At 46.4% G+C, this 17882-nt stretch overlaps 1 protein-coding gene across 3 annotated transcripts in view; it reads right to left on the bottom strand.

Annotated features, from left to right (window-relative positions):
• The window catches only part of Rptor (regulatory associated protein of MTOR complex 1), a 348484-nt gene extending 331615 nt beyond the window's left edge, over positions 1 to 16869 (bottom strand). For 2 of the 3 annotated variants that reach the window (XM_076543891.1, XM_006987711.4), the window contains exon 1: positions 15842 to 16869. In XM_076543891.1, the coding sequence (XP_076400006.1) occupies positions 15842 to 16003 (162 nt within the window). In that variant the 5' untranslated portion in view covers positions 16004 to 16869. The remainder of the gene's footprint in view (positions 1 to 15841) is intronic. The other variant, XM_042283303.2, reaches the window with a different exon arrangement.
• Positions 16870 to 17882: the final 1013 nt, after the last annotated feature.

The raw sequence follows: 17882 nt of genomic DNA, 5'->3' as shown, positions 1-17882 counted from the left end.
CCACTGAGCATCTCTCCATCTTCTTTCTTTCCTTGAGACAGGGACTATGCGTCTTCCTAGGGTGGCCTCAAACTCACTATGTAGCCAAGGATGACTTTTAATTTCTAATCCTGCCTCCACTTCCCAAGTGCTAAGATCACAAGTGTAGGCCGCCATGCCCAGTTTATGTATGCTAGTGAACCTAAGGCTTCACGCATGCTAGCCAACCACTGTATTACGTGAGCTATATTCCCAAACATTTTGAAGAATCTTTAAACTACTGCTACTCTGTACAATTCTTTTTTTAATTTTTTAAGATTTATTTATTGTATGTATATGGTACTTTAGCTGCACCAGGTGTCAGAAGAGGGAATCAGATCCTATTATAGATGGCTGTGAGCCACCATGTGGTTGCTGGGAACTGAACTCGACCTCTGGAAGAGCAGCCAGTGCTCTTAACCACTAGGATAAGTTTTTTGTTTTTTGTGTTTTCCTCTTGGTTTTCCGAGACAGGGTTTTCTGAGACTCAGGTTTCCTGTGTGTGGAGTCCTGGCTGCCCTGGATCTCACTCTGTAGACTCACAGAGATGCGCCTGGCTCTGCCTCCTGAGTGCTGAGATTAAAGGCATGCGCCACTGCCGCCCCCAGGAAACATTCTTTAAGGAAACTTTCCCCATTTTTCACAACCAAATACATAATCTTTCCCATGTCTTGTTCTCTTATATATGGCTAGAAGCCTGTATGTTACATGCCACCTTCTGTACCCAGGTGTCAAGTGCCATCCTCTGGTTCAGAGGCTCTGGAGCCAACTATGTGTTTGCTGGCTTCTCCCCAGCTCAAGCTGCCACCAGCTTTGTCCTAAGCCTCAGCTCCCTCATCCTCAAGATTCTCCCAAACACAGGCACACCGAGAAGCCCTCACACACACAAACATACTCACACCACATGCACATACACAAATGAACACAAATAACAATTACACATATGCTATGCATATATGTACACAAATAGTCTCATGCACAGAAATCATACAACCCATTCTGAAGCAGAACATACAATGGGTACTGCTTTCAAATCAAGCACGCCAGTATACTCCTATCACCCAGAAAGCTGAGACAAGTAAACTAATAATCCCAGACCAGCTTCAGCTCTACAGTAAGACCCTTTCTCAAAAAGCTGGAGGGGGGTCGGGGACCACACATGACACAGGGCACACACAACTTCTACCCTGCTATAAAACCTTCCTTAATTATCCTGAAGATGAAATCCAGATTCTGCAGCCTCATGAAGCCTGTCTGCCAGCTCAGTCCTGCCTTCTCCGAAATTACAGGCCTCGTGGTGCTTCTCTCATCCCCTGTCCACTCGCTCCACAAATGGTTACTGATCACTTACGAGCACCTGGGGATGCAGAGTGAACACCAAGCCCTATTCTCTGTGTGACTCACTTGGGGGAGTACTACATGGTGGTTATGCAGTGACAGAAGCAATATACATTAGGTCCAGAGTGACAGAATGACAAGGGTGGACAAGAAAGAGTGCCACCTCACACAGGACAGACACCGGCTCCCAAAAGGCTGCAGGGGAGCGGCACTACAGCCCAGGAAGGACCCTGTCTCACCCACCGCCTCTACACAGCCTGGTTCCTCAGCCTGCATCTCCCCTCCTCCTAACTGGCCTGGTTATTGTCTCAGTGCAGACTCAGAGTCTCCCCTTTAAAGAGGCCTTTCTGCACCCCCCATGCCCTGCCACCTGTACGGTGTCAACTGTCTGCTGCAATAAACTAGTGAATTGTTCAAACATGACTTATTGGCTGGGGCAGTTCAAAGGAAGAGAGCCTGGCTGGCAGGCAGGAGGACTGCATTCATCCCCAGCCCCACAAAACAAAGCCAGCATGATAGCACATACTTATAATTCAAACACTCAAGAGGCAGAAGCAGGAGCACTGTCCTGAGTTCAAGACCAGCCTGGGCTAGAATAAGTTCCAGGCCAGCGAGGACTACACAATGAAGCTCTGCCCAAAAATAAATAAATAAATAAATGAATGAATGAATGAATGAATGAATAAATAGCAGCATAAAGCCAGGTATGACGGTATATGCCTGTAATCCCAGCACTTGGAAGACTGAAGCAGGACTACTGTGAGTTTGAGACCAGCTTGGGCTACAGAGTGAGGCCTTGTCTCAAAAGCAAAACAAAACAAAAGCAAGAATTGGTCACCAATGGGTCTCCAACAATTATTAGGACCTAGTACCCAGAGGGCTCTTGAACATGAGCTGAATTACTCAATTCTAAATGTCAACTATGGGATAATTCACTGTCTCTTTCCTGCACAGCACCCGCAGCCACTCTGCCTAAGCACAGAGATTCTCCTCTCCATAGCCACCCTACTTTGGTAACACGGGACAAGGCACAGACTAATGAGTCCTGTGCACGGATCAACCCCATTCAAATGCCCAGTATGCAGATGCTCCCGTCACTACCAAGTCACTCAGCAGCAGGCGAGAAACAGCCACACTGTGCTTCTACCTGGCTTTTGACAAGGATGCCTTTCTAGGGATATCTCAAATAAGGCACAAGGTTCTCAAGGCCACATACTGCTAGGCTCAAGGCCAGATGAAATATGGAAATGATACCAACATGTTTATTAACAACGAATTTTCATCAATTCTGACCAACCCTCGTACTTATTTTTTAATAGCATAAGTTTATGTGTTTCATTGTATGTATTTGCTCAAAAAACAAGGTCAAGGGCCTAAGAGAGCTCAGCAGGTAAAACAAGCACTTTCCTCCCAAGCATGAGGCACCCACATAAAAAAGCTGGGTGTCAGCTGGATCAGGCCCTCTGAATAGGTGAGACAGTTGATTGGCTTGATCAGTTTGGGAGGCATCTAGGCAGTGGGACCAAGTCCTGTGCTCATCCCATGAGTTGGCTGTTTGAAACCAGGAACTTATGCAGGGACACTTGGCTTAGTCTGGGAGGAAGGGACTGGACCTCCCTGGACTGAGTCTACCAAGTTGATCACAGTCCTCGGGGGAGGACTTGTCCTGGAGGAGGTGGGAATGGAGGGTGGGCTGGGGGTAAGGGGAGGGCGTGGGAGGGGGGAGAATAGGGGAACCCATGGCTGATATGTAGAACTGAATGGTATTGTAAAATAAAAAATATATATCACAAAAAAAAATAAATAAATAAAAAAATAAAAAAGCTGGGTGTGACTACACACATCTGTAACCCCAGCACTAGGAAGGCAGACAGTTAATCCTGGGGTATCACTACCCAGCCAGTCAAGTCAATCATGAATTCCAGGTTCAGTGAGAGACCCTGTCTCAAAAGACAAGGCAAAGAGCAATGGAGGGACCCAGTGTCACCCCCTAACCTAGACACACACATGAAAAGAAAACCACAAGGCAAACTCCTTAATGGGCTGCCCTCTTGAGTGGTACACACTGGCAACTTCCAGACTCTCTACATTCCAGGCCTAGGAAATGATGAATGATGATCAGGAGGCAGCCCCTCAATAGTAGAGGGAGGGGCACACTATATCCTGAGGTACAGAGGGGCACTATTGGTTGTCAGTGTAAAATAAACGCCAGGAGACACACACCTCTATGTGCACACCCAACTCTTGCCTTCTTAATCCCATTCTAACAGAAACAGGGCCCTAGGAGGAAAGGAAGCCTCTGAGACTGAGCAGAGAGTGTGCAGGATGAGTGTGGAACCTGCTGCTGTACAGGAGAGGAAAGAAGGCTCTACACTGGTCAGCAAAGCAGCAAAGGAACAATGTAGAGGGGTCCTGGACAAACCAGAAAAACCAAAATCATAGTAACATGTAAAAAAAGAGCAAAGTGAGATGAGCAGGACAGAGCAACACCACAGCCTTCTGATGCATGCTCTGAGAAAGGCGCACCTCAACAGAACACGGTGCCTTGGGCTGAGCACAAGAAGACATGGACAGAGTGATGACACTATAAAATGCAGTCTTTAGAAACGTCAAGGTCAAAAAAGTCATAGCCATAGAGCAGCAAAGGCAAGCACAGGAGGCTGAAGCTGGAGAAGCAGGAGGATGGCTTCAGCAACCAGTCTGGGCAGCACAGGTCCCAAGAATGGAGGGAAGAAAACAGCAGTTGAAGTCTACAGCACAGCTTCCAGTCTGGGGAGAGGAACTAACAGAACTAGAAACGGGGCAGTAATGACGGCACAACACTAAGATTGGATCTTCAGGGCCTTCCAAGGCCCACATGTTAAAGATCTGGTCCTCCACTTGGCACTTTGGGGAGATGATAGATTTTTAAATAAAGTATTTTTATTTTATGTGCATTGGTGTTTTGTCTCTGTGTCTGTCTGTCTGAGGGCGCTGGGTCCCCTGAAACTGGAGTTACAGACAGTTGTGAGCTGCCATGTGGGTGCTGAGAATTGAATCCAGGTCCTCTGGAAGAGCAGTTAGTGCTCTTAACCACTGAGCCATCTCTCCAGTCCGGGGAGATGATAGATTTTAAGAAGCAGGACCTAATGAGATGTCTTTTGGTCAGTGAGGGTATGGCCTTGCACATGCAGGGCAGCAGACCTCAGGCCCTATGCCCTCTCTTTTTGGCCCAGGAGGGAAGGAATTTGGCTCCAACCACTACTACATGCTGCTGTGGATTACAGACTGAGAGGTCAGAAGCCATGAGCCAAAACAAACCCTTTCTCTTCCCAAGTTACTGTTTCTGATATTTACTACAGTAACTCAAGTTGATCACACACAACAGTGTGAATGTTCTGTGTGCGTGTGCGTGTGCGTGTGCGTGTGTCTGTGTCTGTGTCTGTGTCTGTGTGTGAGTATGTGTGTGGTTTTTCAAGACAGGTTTTCTCTGTGCAACAGCCTTGGCTGTCCTGGAACTCACTTTGTAGACCAGGCTGGCCTTGAACGCAGAGATCCACCTACCTCTGCCTCTGGAGAGCTGGGATTAAAGGCGTGCATGACCATGCCAGGCTGTGAATGTTCTTACTGTCACTGTGTCTAAACAGTTAAAATCTTACCACAGTAAAAAAGAAAAGAAGGAAAGAAAAAGAAAAAACACTCCAAGGTGGGGAAATGTGGTGATATGTTGTGTACCCTAATAAATTTACCTGAAGATTAGAGAACAGAACAAGCCACTAGATTAAACATAGAAGCCAGGCAGTGGTGGCACACACCTTTAATCCTAGCACTTGGGATTCAAAGACACCCTGGACTAACTGAGATTGATTCAGACTAGGAGAGAAACACAGCCAGAAAGACACACACCTTCAATTCCAGTACTTGGGAATCACATACCTTTAATCCCTGCACTAAGAAGGAAGCGATATGGTGGGCAGAGAAAGGTGTGAGGAGACAGGAACTAAACCTTTACAGCTGAGAAGGCTCATTCGGATCGGCTGAGACTTCAGGCTGAGGAGTCCTAGACTAAGAGGTGGTTTGTTCCTTCTCTCTGGTCTTTCAGCATTTACCCCAATGGCCTCGGGATTTTTATTTAAAGACCATTTAACATTTAGAGTTACAGAGAAATTCTAACAGAAGCTCCTTTAGATGCAAGTATGCTACAAAGAGTAATGTAATCTCCAATTCCCTCACTCTGTGAGTAAGCCTGGACTAGAGGGACAGAAATTGATCATAAAGGAGACTTACTGGGACAAACCAGAGACTGCACGTGAACTGTGAGCCAATGTTACGTACCGGTTACTTTTCTATTGCTGTGATAAGATACCGTGACCAGAGCCGGGCGTCGGTGGCACACGCCTTTAATGCCAGCACTCGGGAGGCAGAGCCAGGCGGATCTCTGTGAGTTCGAGGCCAGCCTGGGCTACCAAGTGAGCTCCAGGAAAGGCGCAAAGCTACACAGAGAAACCCTGTCTCGAAAAACCAAAAAAAAAAAAAAAAAAGATACCGTGACCAGGACAACTTCAGGGATACAACTCCTCCAGCAAGGCCATACTTTCACATCCTTTCCTAACAGTTCCACCAGCTGGGGACCAAGTAATTTAAACACATGAGCCTACAGGTGCCATTCTCATTCAAACCACCACATGTAGTATTAAATATCTGTGACAATGTTCTGGGATTCACAAATGTGGTTACAAAAGAGAGTATCCTTGTTCTTAGGAGGCATACTTAGAGTAAAGAAAACAGTGTCACCAACTGGCCTTTCAATGAGTCAGGGCACCACACCATGTGCCCCACACATAACAGAATCCCCAGGTTCAAGGGAAAGCTAACAGCCCTGAGTCTGAGATAAGAGTATGTGCAAGTTCACTACACTGGTCTCCTAGTCTGTAAGTCTATAATTATGCCAAAATTTAAAAATAAAATATGGCATTAGCTGAGAACAAAAGACACATCTGAAAAAAGTACTGGTGTCTGGGTAAATTAACACCAGTTAACAGTGGCTGTCTCCTGTGAGCCTATGAGCTGCTTCCTGTTCTGCCTCTAAAGGGATCAAGTTCTCTGCAGTCAAACCACCCAGGGCCTGACAGGTTCAACCCCTAAGAACACGTTACAGCATTAACAACACGTTACCCCATTAATATACAACACCAACTAGTTACAGAAATGGCACTTCCACTTATTTCATTAGACTCTGAAAAGACGCCAGATTTCTTCACTACTGAAACAAGTATCACTGACACCAAACACCTTCCCAATGTCTGGAGAAGCATTCCATCCACATGGGAGCCACACGCTGTCTTGCTGAGACTCTAGTTCAGAACTCTACCAGGTGATAATGAGGAGGAAATGCTTCAATCCATTTTGGGACTCTTTCTCAGCACGATGTTGAAAATAAACATGGCACGTTTTTTTTAAAGCAGATTTTTTTAACTCTAGTGGATGATGCTCTGACTCCTAAGACTCACATGAGACACTCAGGGGCAACCTCATGGGCTTCCAGTGCCAAGAAAAGAGAGGAAGTGACTACCAGATAGTCAACACATGCCTGACAAGCCTTGAATTCTAACCCCCACATCCCAGTCAGATTCCCTGACTCTACCTCCCTCAGATCAGCCAAAGTCACAAGCATCCTCCACTCTGCTGTAGTTACCTCATTTTCCACCCGCAAGGACTTGGGCCTCAGTTTCATCAAGATTGCCACTGGCCCCTCCACCTCTGTCGCTACCCCTTCCTAAGCCCTTTACTCCTACCTCAGCCACAAATCTGGGTTTGACATTCCCCAGCTTCCATGCAAGAGCACTGAATTTAGTGTTGGTCCATGTTAAAGGTTCCTGTTTCATACACAGGTTCAACACAGGTGACTTATCTGATATGAAATCAAGGAATTCCTGGTGACAGTGTCACCTGACCTATAAACATCGTCACTGACGATACATCAGTGTATCACAAGTAGGTGCTTTTCTATCATCCTAGGCAGCAAGACCAGAGGACAGAGGACAGCTCAAATAAACACTGAACCTTTCTGAAACGACTCAAGACAACCAACAGGGCCAACTGTGGTCTCCTCAAAGAACAAGATCCTCCTAAGTAAGCTACACCATATAACACACACACACACACACACACACACACACATACACACACACACACACACACACACACACACACACACACACACACACACACACACGGAAGTCTAGGGCTACTGGAACGAGACCTTGGCAGTCACTATGAGGCTACATGCCAGGCAGTGCCTGCCCAAGCGCACGTGCTTCACAGGCAAGGCACACCCCAGCTCTGATTCAGAGAGGCCCCATCTGCTCCTCGTGCAAAGATATTAGGAAGTGGCGGTGCACACCTTTGAAGCAGGCCAATCTTGGAGTTCCAGGCCAGCCAGTTCTACACAAAGATACCTGTCTGTGAGTGAATGAATGGATGAATGAATGAATGAGAGTGAGTAGCAGATGAGGTGAGTCTTTTGGTCTCCTCTAATATCAGTTAAGTCATCACGTGACCTCCCCACCCCTCCTCCTGACCACATACCTCTCAAACTTTTGCCAGCAGCCTCCTTTATGCTCTTAAGGAATCTGCCCCCCTCAAAGAGGTTTGTGTGTGTGTGTGTGTTAATGAGTTACATTTATCAACACTTTCTGTATTAAAGGGTAAAACATTTTAAAATGCAATATATTATTAATTAATTTAAAAGTAATTAGAAACTCATTATTTATTCAAACAGCTAACATCCTATGAAAAATAAGTCTATTTTCAAAACTGCTAGTGAGACAAGTGCCTGTGCTCTACATTCCTGTAAACCTCTACCACGTAGCTTCAGAGAGGGCAGATGCACTCTGACGTGTGTCTGCCTCTTTCCCAAGAGGAACACCAACAGCCAGAAAGGGAAGAGGACCCAAACATTCCAGTAACGGACAAGCAGCTGCACACTACATGGAATTCTGTAAAGAGTTGAATCCATCTAAATACCACAGCCTCTGTGACACTACACCCCCACACCCAAGCCCTCACTGGCTTATTGGTTCACTGGATCACATACATGTTTCAAATGTTGACATATTCCATTCACATGTTCATATCATGTTCTCATTAGAGCACTCTTTTAAGTATTAGGATCTGTCAACTGCCCAGAGGTTTTCCAAACTCTAATTTTCATTTGAAAGCTCAAATCTTCTCACTGGCAACAAATGCTGTCAGATGCTTTCCTTAAAATGACAGCTCATGCTGGGCAGTAGTAGCACACGCCTTTAATCCCAGCACTTGGGAGGCAGAGGCAGGTGGATTTCTGTGAGGTTGAGGCCAGCCTGGTCTACAAAGTAAGTTCCAGAACAGCAGGACTGTTACATAGAGAAACCCTGTCTCAAAAAAAAAAAAAAAAAACAGCTCACTTGGTTCATTTTCAAGGATCCACGTATGTCTTCCAACTACACAGGCCTGATACCGAAGAAGGCGAATTACAGCGTTCCTAGACTCAGTAGCCGGCCCTACCCTACTTGTCTCCAGTGCAGCCTCTCTTCCACAAAGGTAGAACAGGAAGACAGGAAAAATCTTGGGGACATGAGAAAGGGAGAGAAAACCCTCACTCAGGAATCCAGCAGAAGTCTCCTGCCAGGAAGAATTTCAGTATAATTAACTGCTCATGGCCCTTCTCCCTCCCCAGTGATAAACCTACAATTTTCTAGATAGAAATCTCATCGGAAATCCCACTAACAGGGAAAGGACATGAACGAAACTCCTTGTGCAGCCCTGCTGGCTCACGGTTTTCCCTTGTTAGGCTTTAATTCTATACACGACATCTCCAGAGCCACCTTGCTCATCTCACTTATCAAAGGAGAGAAAGGGAGAGCCACCAAGATGATGCTGATGCTAAGAATTAATGGTGACTCTGCCATGAGGAGCCTATTTCAGGGCATGGCTTACTTTCTCTTTTGTTTGCTTGGTTAGTTGGTTTTTGGTTTTTCGAGACAGAGTTTCTCTGTATAGCCCTGGCTGTCCTGGAACTTACTTTGTAGACCAGGCTGGCCTTGAACTCAGAGATCCGACAGAGACAGACTCTGCCTCCAGAGTACTAGGATTAAAGGTGTGTGCCGCCACAGCCAGCCTCCCACTCTTCTTTGAAAGGCATACACTCTGTTCTCGGGTGTGTCTCACTTTCCCCTGAGCTCCTCTTTCTCTGACTCCTCCTGTTTAAACCTATATTAAAATATCTTCAAATGGGATCTTCAGTTCTACTTCATCTTACTGACTAATCCCAAAATTCTTTTCAGTGAATTTTTTTTTCCAGCATGGAAACCACAAATCCCAGTTTGACCTGAGGAAGTAGAGGAACTTCTCAGGCTACTTGGAGTAACAGGTATTGAGCTATGTCTGTCCCCTCCCCATTGACAACTGACAGCCCACCCTACACACACATACACACACACACACACACACACACACACACACACACACACACACACAGAGTGTGTCAATAGACCCCTCCTCTTTGGTCATAGAGCAGCTACCCACCTAGCCACCACTACCCCTTATGGACACCAGGCTACACACACACACACACACACACACACACACACACACACACACACACGGCCACTGGGCCCCTCCTTTTTGGCCATAAGGCCCATTTCCACCTGGTTATCACCCCCCTCCACACAGCCATATCCACAAGGCTACCAGCCACCCCCAACTATGGCCTCTGGGCCTATCCTCCCAAGCAGCCATTGATCTGATATGAAGCAGAAGAGTTAACAGCTGAGAAGTGATAGCATACGCCTTTAATCCCAGCATTTGGGAGGCAGAGACAGGAAGATCTCAGTGAGTTGGAGGCCAGCCTAGTTTACAGAGCAAGTTCCAGGACAGCCAGGGCTACAGAGAAACCCTGCCTAAAAACAAAATCATTAACACACAAAGGCACAAGCTCAAGAATTAAAATTTAATTCAAATAATCATGTTCCCCTGCTTTATCAAGGACCTTCTCAAGTAAAACCAGAATCCTTTTAACATGCTTGGCATAGAATACTAACAACAGACAACAGCCACTGGTTCAGGTGGCCTCCATCTGCATCCATGCTAAGATGCCAGTTTCCTCCTCTCCGGCACCACCAGTGCCAGCATCAGCAGAGAAGAAAGGTCAACGACATCTTCCATTATGGTGAGAAAGTGCTGGCCTCGGGGACCCTGCCAGCCTACTTCCTATGACATCAGCACCAAGCTGCCCTCAGTGTCTTGTTGGGACCTGCCATGAAACCTGCATGGGAATGTTTTTTTTTTTTTTTGGTTTTTCGAGACAGGGTTTCTCTGTGTAGCTTTGCGCCTTTCCTGGAGCTCACTTGGTAGCCCAGGCTGGCCTCGAACTCACAGAGATCCGCCTGGCTCTGCCTCCCGAGTGCTGGGATTAAAGGCGTGCGCCACCAACGCCCAGCACATGGGAATGTTTTAAGACAATATGATATAGTTCAGTTTTGCTTCTGTTAGAAGTGGGCTTTGTTTTTCAAGGACCTCTTCCCTTCACTGCCGCCATGTCACATGTGTGACTTTAGGGAAGCCATTTACTTAGGGCTCCAATGTCCTCCTCACCAAGAGCACAAAGACAATAATCCCCAGGTAACTTTGAGTACAGGTGAGCCTTAGGAGAGAGACCTATGTTGGAAGTCCGTGGTAAACTACTTACTCTCTTTCATCAGGACATTTAGTCGGGTCCTTTCTATGTGCCTAGCACTGCTAGGGACTAGCACAAACTGACTCCTTGCTTTATGATAAAAGCTTACTTTTATCTGGTTGGAGGAGTGTGGAGACGAATATCAGAGAAATGGTGACCCCAAATAGCCATGAGTTCCTGGGTTGTTGCTTCTGACTGAGCAATCCAGAAGACCTCTCTGAGAAAGTGACCAAGACCAGAGTGAGAACAAGGTAGGGTCAAAGATCAGAGGGAAGGCTATCCCAGGCATCACTACTGAAGAACAAGCAGGCAGTTCACAAGGCTTCAAGAAGCTGGACTGTACTCTGTTCTACCATTTCAGAAACCAACACAGAACACCAGGAAGGAAGTGGCAGAGCAGGGGCTGGAGAGACAGCTCAGCAGTTAGGAGCACTGGCTGCTCTTCCAGAGGACCTGAGTTCAATCCTCAGTACCCACGCGGCAGTTCACAACTGTCTGTGGCTCCAGTTCCAGGGGGCTCTGGCACCCTCTCATAGACAAACATGCAGGCAAAACCCCAATGTACATTTAAATAAGTAAATAAATCTTAAAAAAAAAAAAAAAAAAAAAGTCAGGTTGTGGCGATGCTGGGAAACCAGTCAGTGTGTAACTGTCATGACCCAGACAATTACACAGCTGCCTGGACTAGGGACTACAGCAGGGCAGATCAAGCAAGGCAAGACACGCTGTGAGGTGATTCACAGATCCTACTGACGCAACTAAGCAGGATTAAAAAAGAGAGAGAGAGAATTAAACTATGTATTTGCAGCTTCTACAACCAACTGAATGGTGGTGAACACTGTGACCAAGACAAAGAAGGCATCTGAATAGTAGTTCAGGGAGGTCAGAAGTATAGACAAGCTGTGAGTGTCACTGGCATGTGACAGAACTGAAACCACGAATCACACAAGATTAGTTCACAACAGGCCACATCCCTAGGCACTCCCCACTTGGGTACCAAGCAGCAAAGGAGTCTGAGGGGCAGCCAACAGCAATCAAAGGGGAAAATCTGACTTTCATGAAGACCCAAGAGCAAGTGATGAACAATGCACAGAGGGGTCAACTGTGTCAAATGCGAAGAGGTCAAATAAGGTTGAGGAGAAAGAAGGACCTTTAGATTTGGTAAGGAAGGATGAGCACGGACAGCAGCCCCCATGTAGTGGAACAGAGTCTAACTGGAATGTTCTAGGAAGGGTACAAGGCAGCAAGGAAGAGGGGGCCACAAAGGACTAGTAAATACTGGAACCACTCAGGCTCCAAAGACAGCAGAGCAAATGAGCCTCCTCCTGCTAGTTACATCTACACCCCTGTGCACTTATCAATAGCCCTATATACATTAGACAGTGTGTCTATCAATAGTCCTAATCACATTAGATGGTACGTCTATCAATAGTCGTACACAGACACAACATACATATCAATTATTTCTTTTCTTTTCTTTCTTGTCTTTTTTTTTTAAGGCAGGAGCTCACTCTAAATCCAAGCTGACTTGAAATTCAATCATTCATTTGTGTAGCCCAGGCTAGCCATGAATACACATTCCTGCATTCACATGCCCAGGTATGAGCCACATGCCTCTTTCAGGACAACAGTTCTCAGACTTCCCAGGTTCCACCCCACATATATGCCAGGCAAAAGATACATCTGAGACCAAGAATCCATCCACCCACCGTCCATCAGGACCACCCACCGTCCATAGGGAAAACGAATACTGTAAGAACTATTACTTCATTATTTTTATTTTATATGCATTGGTGTTTTGCCTGCACTCATATCTGTGTGAGGGTGTTGGATCTCCTGGAACTGGAGTTACAGACAGTTGTGAGCTGCCATGTGGGTGCTGGGAATTGAACCCAGGTCCTCTAGAAGAGCAGTCAGTGCTCATAACCGCTGAGCCATGGCTCCAGCCCCCCTGAAAGAACTATTAAGTACAACAGTAAAACAAACAGGTGAGATGGATACATACCTCTTCTGCCACCAGCCCATGAATGACTCATTGAACTCTAATTCATGTGTCCAGTTACTTGACAATTATATTCCCCAAACACTATTGATACATATGTGTAGCATTCCCTACACATAGAATTAACCAAACAACAATCTAACTAAAAGTAACTTAGTAATTAAAATGTTAACAGGAGGGACTGGAGAGGTGGCTCTGCTATCAAGAGCACTGGCTGCTCTTCCAGAAGTACTGAATTCAATTCCTAGCAACCCCATGGTGGCTACAACTGTCTATAATGGGATCTGATGCCCTTTTCCAGCATGCAGGTATACATGAAGACAGAGCACTCACATAAAAAAATTAATTTAAAAAAATGTTAACAGGGCACTTAAAAACCAAGACTCATTCAAAACAAGGAATGCAGAACTTGGATTGAGGGTGGACATTGTGGCTGGATGGCAAAAACCTCTTAAGAGTTGTCAGTCGGGGCTGGAGAGATGGCTCAGAGGTTAAGAGCACTGGCTGTTCTTCCAGAGGTCCTGAGTTCAATTCCCAGCAACCACATGGTGGCTTACAACCATCTGTAATGAGATCTGGTGCCCTCTTCTGGCCTGCAAGCATGCATGTAGGCAGAACACTATACATAATAAATAAATAAATGTTTAAAAAAAAAAAATTAAAAAAAAAAAAAAGAGTTGTCAGTCACCAGGAGGCGATGGCTCACACCTTTAATCCCAGCACTCATGAGGCAGAGCCAGGTGGATCTCTGGGAGTTCAAGGCCAGCCTGGTCTACAGAGCAAGATCCAGGACAGGCACCAAAACTACACAGAGAAACCCTGTCTTAAACAACAACAACAACAAAAAAGAGTTGTCAGTCAACTATGGTGATGCCATTTGAGTTTCAGTCTCTACTCAGGGGACCCTGTGACACCAAAGTCTCACCAACTTACTGAAAGGCCAGAGGCAGCACACTTTCCTCCCTGTCTTCTAAACAGCAACTCAGAAGGTACTAAGAACTTACACTCCACCCTCTCCCACCCCAAACAAGGTTTCTCTGTAGACCAGAGAACTTGAACTCAGAGATGGGCCTGCCTCTGCCTCCTGAGTGCTAGGATTAAAAGCCACCACCCAGCAAAACAAAATGCGCACGCGCGCGCGCGCGCGCGCGCGCGCACACACACACACACACACACACACACAAACACTTTAATGATAGGGCTGGAGATGCAGCTCAGTTTGTAGAGTGTTGCTTAGCATGCACAAAACTCTAGCACCACATAAAACTGGACATGAGGGTACACACCTATAATCCTAGGATCAGAAATTCAAGGTCATTCCTGACTACATAGCAAGCCAGCCTGGCCTGCAAGAAACCCTGTCTCAAAAAAAAAAAAGTCAATGCCTACATTAAATGAAAAGTGCAGCCCAATGGTGGAGCACACACCTTTGATCCCACCACTCCGGAGGCAGAGGCAGGTGGGTCTCTGTGAGCTTGAGGCCGGCCTGGGCTACAGAGCGAGATCCAGGACAGCCAGGGCTACACAGAGAAACCCTGTTTGGGGTGGGGGGGAGGGGAGGGCACATTTCAAAAGAACAGAAAAAAAAATTTTTTTTAGATGAAAACTCCACCAACTAGAATGGGAAAAAAAATTAGAGTTGCTTTAAAACAATTTTATTTTTACCTATACAATGCAAAAAGAAATTCTGATTTCGTTAGTACTAGAGATGCCCATAAAACAGACTTGATGCAGTCTCTCTCAGCCGTCAGTTTTATTACTTATATTGTTCTTATTCTTCTTGTCTGAGACAGGGTTTCCACTCTGTAGTGCAGGCTGGCCCGGAACTGACTGTGACCTCCTGCTTCAGCCTGCAGAATGCTGAGAATACAGATATGTCTCACCATGCTCAACCTAAACTGCTTTAGACTGAATTTTCAGAACCTTCGAAAATCAACAACTGAAACACTGGTTGCTGCTAGAACTATGTCAGGTGTTCAACATCATACACCTTTTAAAACAATCACCTCCCATAAACATAAAACTATAAACAAATGACACAATATAACACCAATTTCCTCTTTCATACTGAAAAGTTCACATGAATGAAAGAAGCCTAGGAGTAAAAAAAAAAAGACAAACTGTGAGTGCACACAGACAAGGGGTGGTACTACCCTTTCGTTAGACCAGGAAATAGATGGAAACCAACTGCTCATGACACTCCAACAACATGAGGACTTCCAACCTCTCATACTCCATACTCACTAATTTCTACTTAAGATATTCTGTCTCCAAGTTATAGCAACAAAAAAGCCACATACATTGGGGGGGGGGGGCATCCTTCCAGATAAATTGTTTATAAGAATGAAGCCTGCTGCAACTTTAAAATAACTTTGTCTGAGTTTGTTATTGGCTAAACATTTGCAGTGATCTTGTTTCCCAGCATGTTGAACCAGACAGCTGTACTTCAATCAGTCTTGTTATTTTAAAAATCAAACTACAAAAGTCCACTAAGCATGCGTCCAAGTCTTATAACTAAAAGGCATATAAGCATTTGTGGTACAATAGTTCCTAATTTACTTTTTTTTTCTGAATTAAAACTTCGTTTGAATTAATGCTGCCCAGTGAGTAACGTCTAGCCATACCAGCCATATCTATTTTCAACCAAAATATGAGTCTGGAGTAGCTTTTGGTTTTTAGTGGAACATGTGCCTTTGAGACACCAGCATTTCCCAAGAAGCTGTTCTTGTCACAACTTCCTCAGTCGGAAGAACTACCAAGTTCAGAAGATGCCACGGGAATCCACTCACCCGATCCTTCATTCTCCAGCTCTGCGCTAAGGATTTGGAGCCTTCAATTTTCTCACAATGTCTTTTTTTCATAAAAGCCAAAGGCAGGTTCCAATCTGTAAGGTCGGCCTCATCTTCCTCCCCGAGTCCCATAAGAGGCGACTGCAGCATCTCCGACTCCATCAGGGGGGGAGGGGGAGGGGGAGTCCTTGGCAGCAAGCGCTCAAGAACCTCCAGCCTTAAAAACTAGTGTGTACCAGAACTGGAGAAATAAAATACCGGAAAACGGGGATTTGGGGAAAGAAATGGTGGGAGAGTGTTCGGAGATCTTATTCAGGCAAAAAAAACTCGGAGATCTTTATCTCGAACTCTGAGCGGGAAGTCGGAGGGGGCGCGGAGGGGGTGCAGAGCCGGGGGGTAACCAACCCCGCAGCCCCCAGAGCTGCGCGGGCACACGCGCCCCGGCCCACACCCGCAGCTCGGAGGCCGTCGGTGTCCGGAAGAGCTGCGGGCCGGACTGTCACGGCGGGAGAGGCTTCAGGCCTGGGGGATGACCCTGGCCTCCAACAGCGGATCCCAGGGCGGGCAGGCCGCCCCGCTCACGGCGCGGGTCCTCCGACTGCGCTGGCCGGGCTGAGGCCTCAGGAGGTCGGGCTCAAGGGGCCTCGGGGCTCGCCCACCGGCTCTCAGCCCTGCGGGTCCCGCACTCGCCTGAGGGGCTGCACCCTGAGCCAGGACCGGCCCATCGTGCCCGTCCGCAGCCGGCTCCTCAGCCCCGGGTCCGCGCGGCCTGACCCGTCCTGGCCTTCGGCTTCGTGGCTCTCTCCTGTCCGGGAACGAGTCCCGAGACACGCGCGACACGGGTCTGCGGACCACACAGGAAAACCGGGCTTATTAGGTCAGGGGAGTTTTGCCCTCTGCTCTGGAGCAACAGTGAAACTCCTCTCATCAGCACATCAAGGAGGACGCCATATTGCCAAGATCCAGCATGCACCGCTGTCTACGGCGGGTCCAATAAGCCAAACCTCTTCAATCGTTCTCGCCGCTCTACCCAGGCCCGAGCTCAGAGCGCTGAGGGCTGTCTTCCCCTCCCCCCATTTCGTTACCGGGGTTACCACGTCGTCCTTTCGCCTTAGTTGATCTCCACTAGTTCAGTAGACTTGCGTTACAAAAATCAATCCTGAGATTGAAGCTATGTCCGTTCAGTTATCTTTAAAAGCTTTTTGCTACTACAAAAATATGGTCCTTTATATTAAAGAAAAAGACCACTTTGTTTCGTCCTGATTTTAAAAGATGGTTTTAAAAAAAAAAAAAAAGCAGAGCCAGGCGGATCTCTGTGAGTTGAGACCAACCTGGTCTATAGAGCGAGATCCAGGACAGGCACCAAAACTACACAGAGAAACCCTGTCTCGAAAAACTGAAAAAAATAAAAAATAAAATAAAAGCCTCATAAAGAAGCATTGATAGTAAACACACAAGACTATTGGGGCTTTCTTTTTAATATTTCCATTTTTAAAAGAAGGAAGATTTCAGCCGGGCGGTGGTGGCGCACGCCTTTAATCCCAGCACTCGGGAGGCAGAGCCAGGTGGATCTCTGTGAGTTCGAGGCCAGCCTGGGCTACCAAGTGAGTTCCAGGAAAAGGCGCAAAGCTACACAGAGAAACCCTGTCTCGAAAAACCAAAAAAAAAAAAAAAAAAAAAAAAAAAAAAAAAAAAAAGAAGGAAGATTTCATCAGTTACAAATTTTTTTGTCTGATCTACCTTTTTCTGAGCAGTTTATTCTTCTTTTGCTACAGCTTCATGTGCAAACGACTAAAGCTGCTGCTGTCTGCTCACTGAAGCATGCCTCCTGCATTACTTCTGTTTCAAGTCAGTAAATCTCAGTTATTGACATATCCTGAGAACTGTATTGTTGCAATGGGAATATAAACTAAATGTGACATGTGATGTCAGCCTTGCAGAACCAGGGTGCTATTGAGACACTCTTAACCTTTAACTACAGTTCCGGCAGGCAAAGGGGCCCATCTCACCTCTGCCTTCAGCCTTGGCATTGAGGAAGCCT

Source organism: Peromyscus maniculatus, chromosome 8 (genome assembly GCF_049852395.1).
Source record: "Peromyscus maniculatus bairdii isolate BWxNUB_F1_BW_parent chromosome 8, HU_Pman_BW_mat_3.1, whole genome shotgun sequence".
Classification (NCBI taxonomy): Eukaryota; Metazoa; Chordata; class Mammalia; order Rodentia; family Cricetidae; genus Peromyscus; species Peromyscus maniculatus.
The sequence above is the reverse complement of the archived record's forward strand: the minus strand, read 5'-3'. Positions and strand labels throughout refer to the sequence as shown.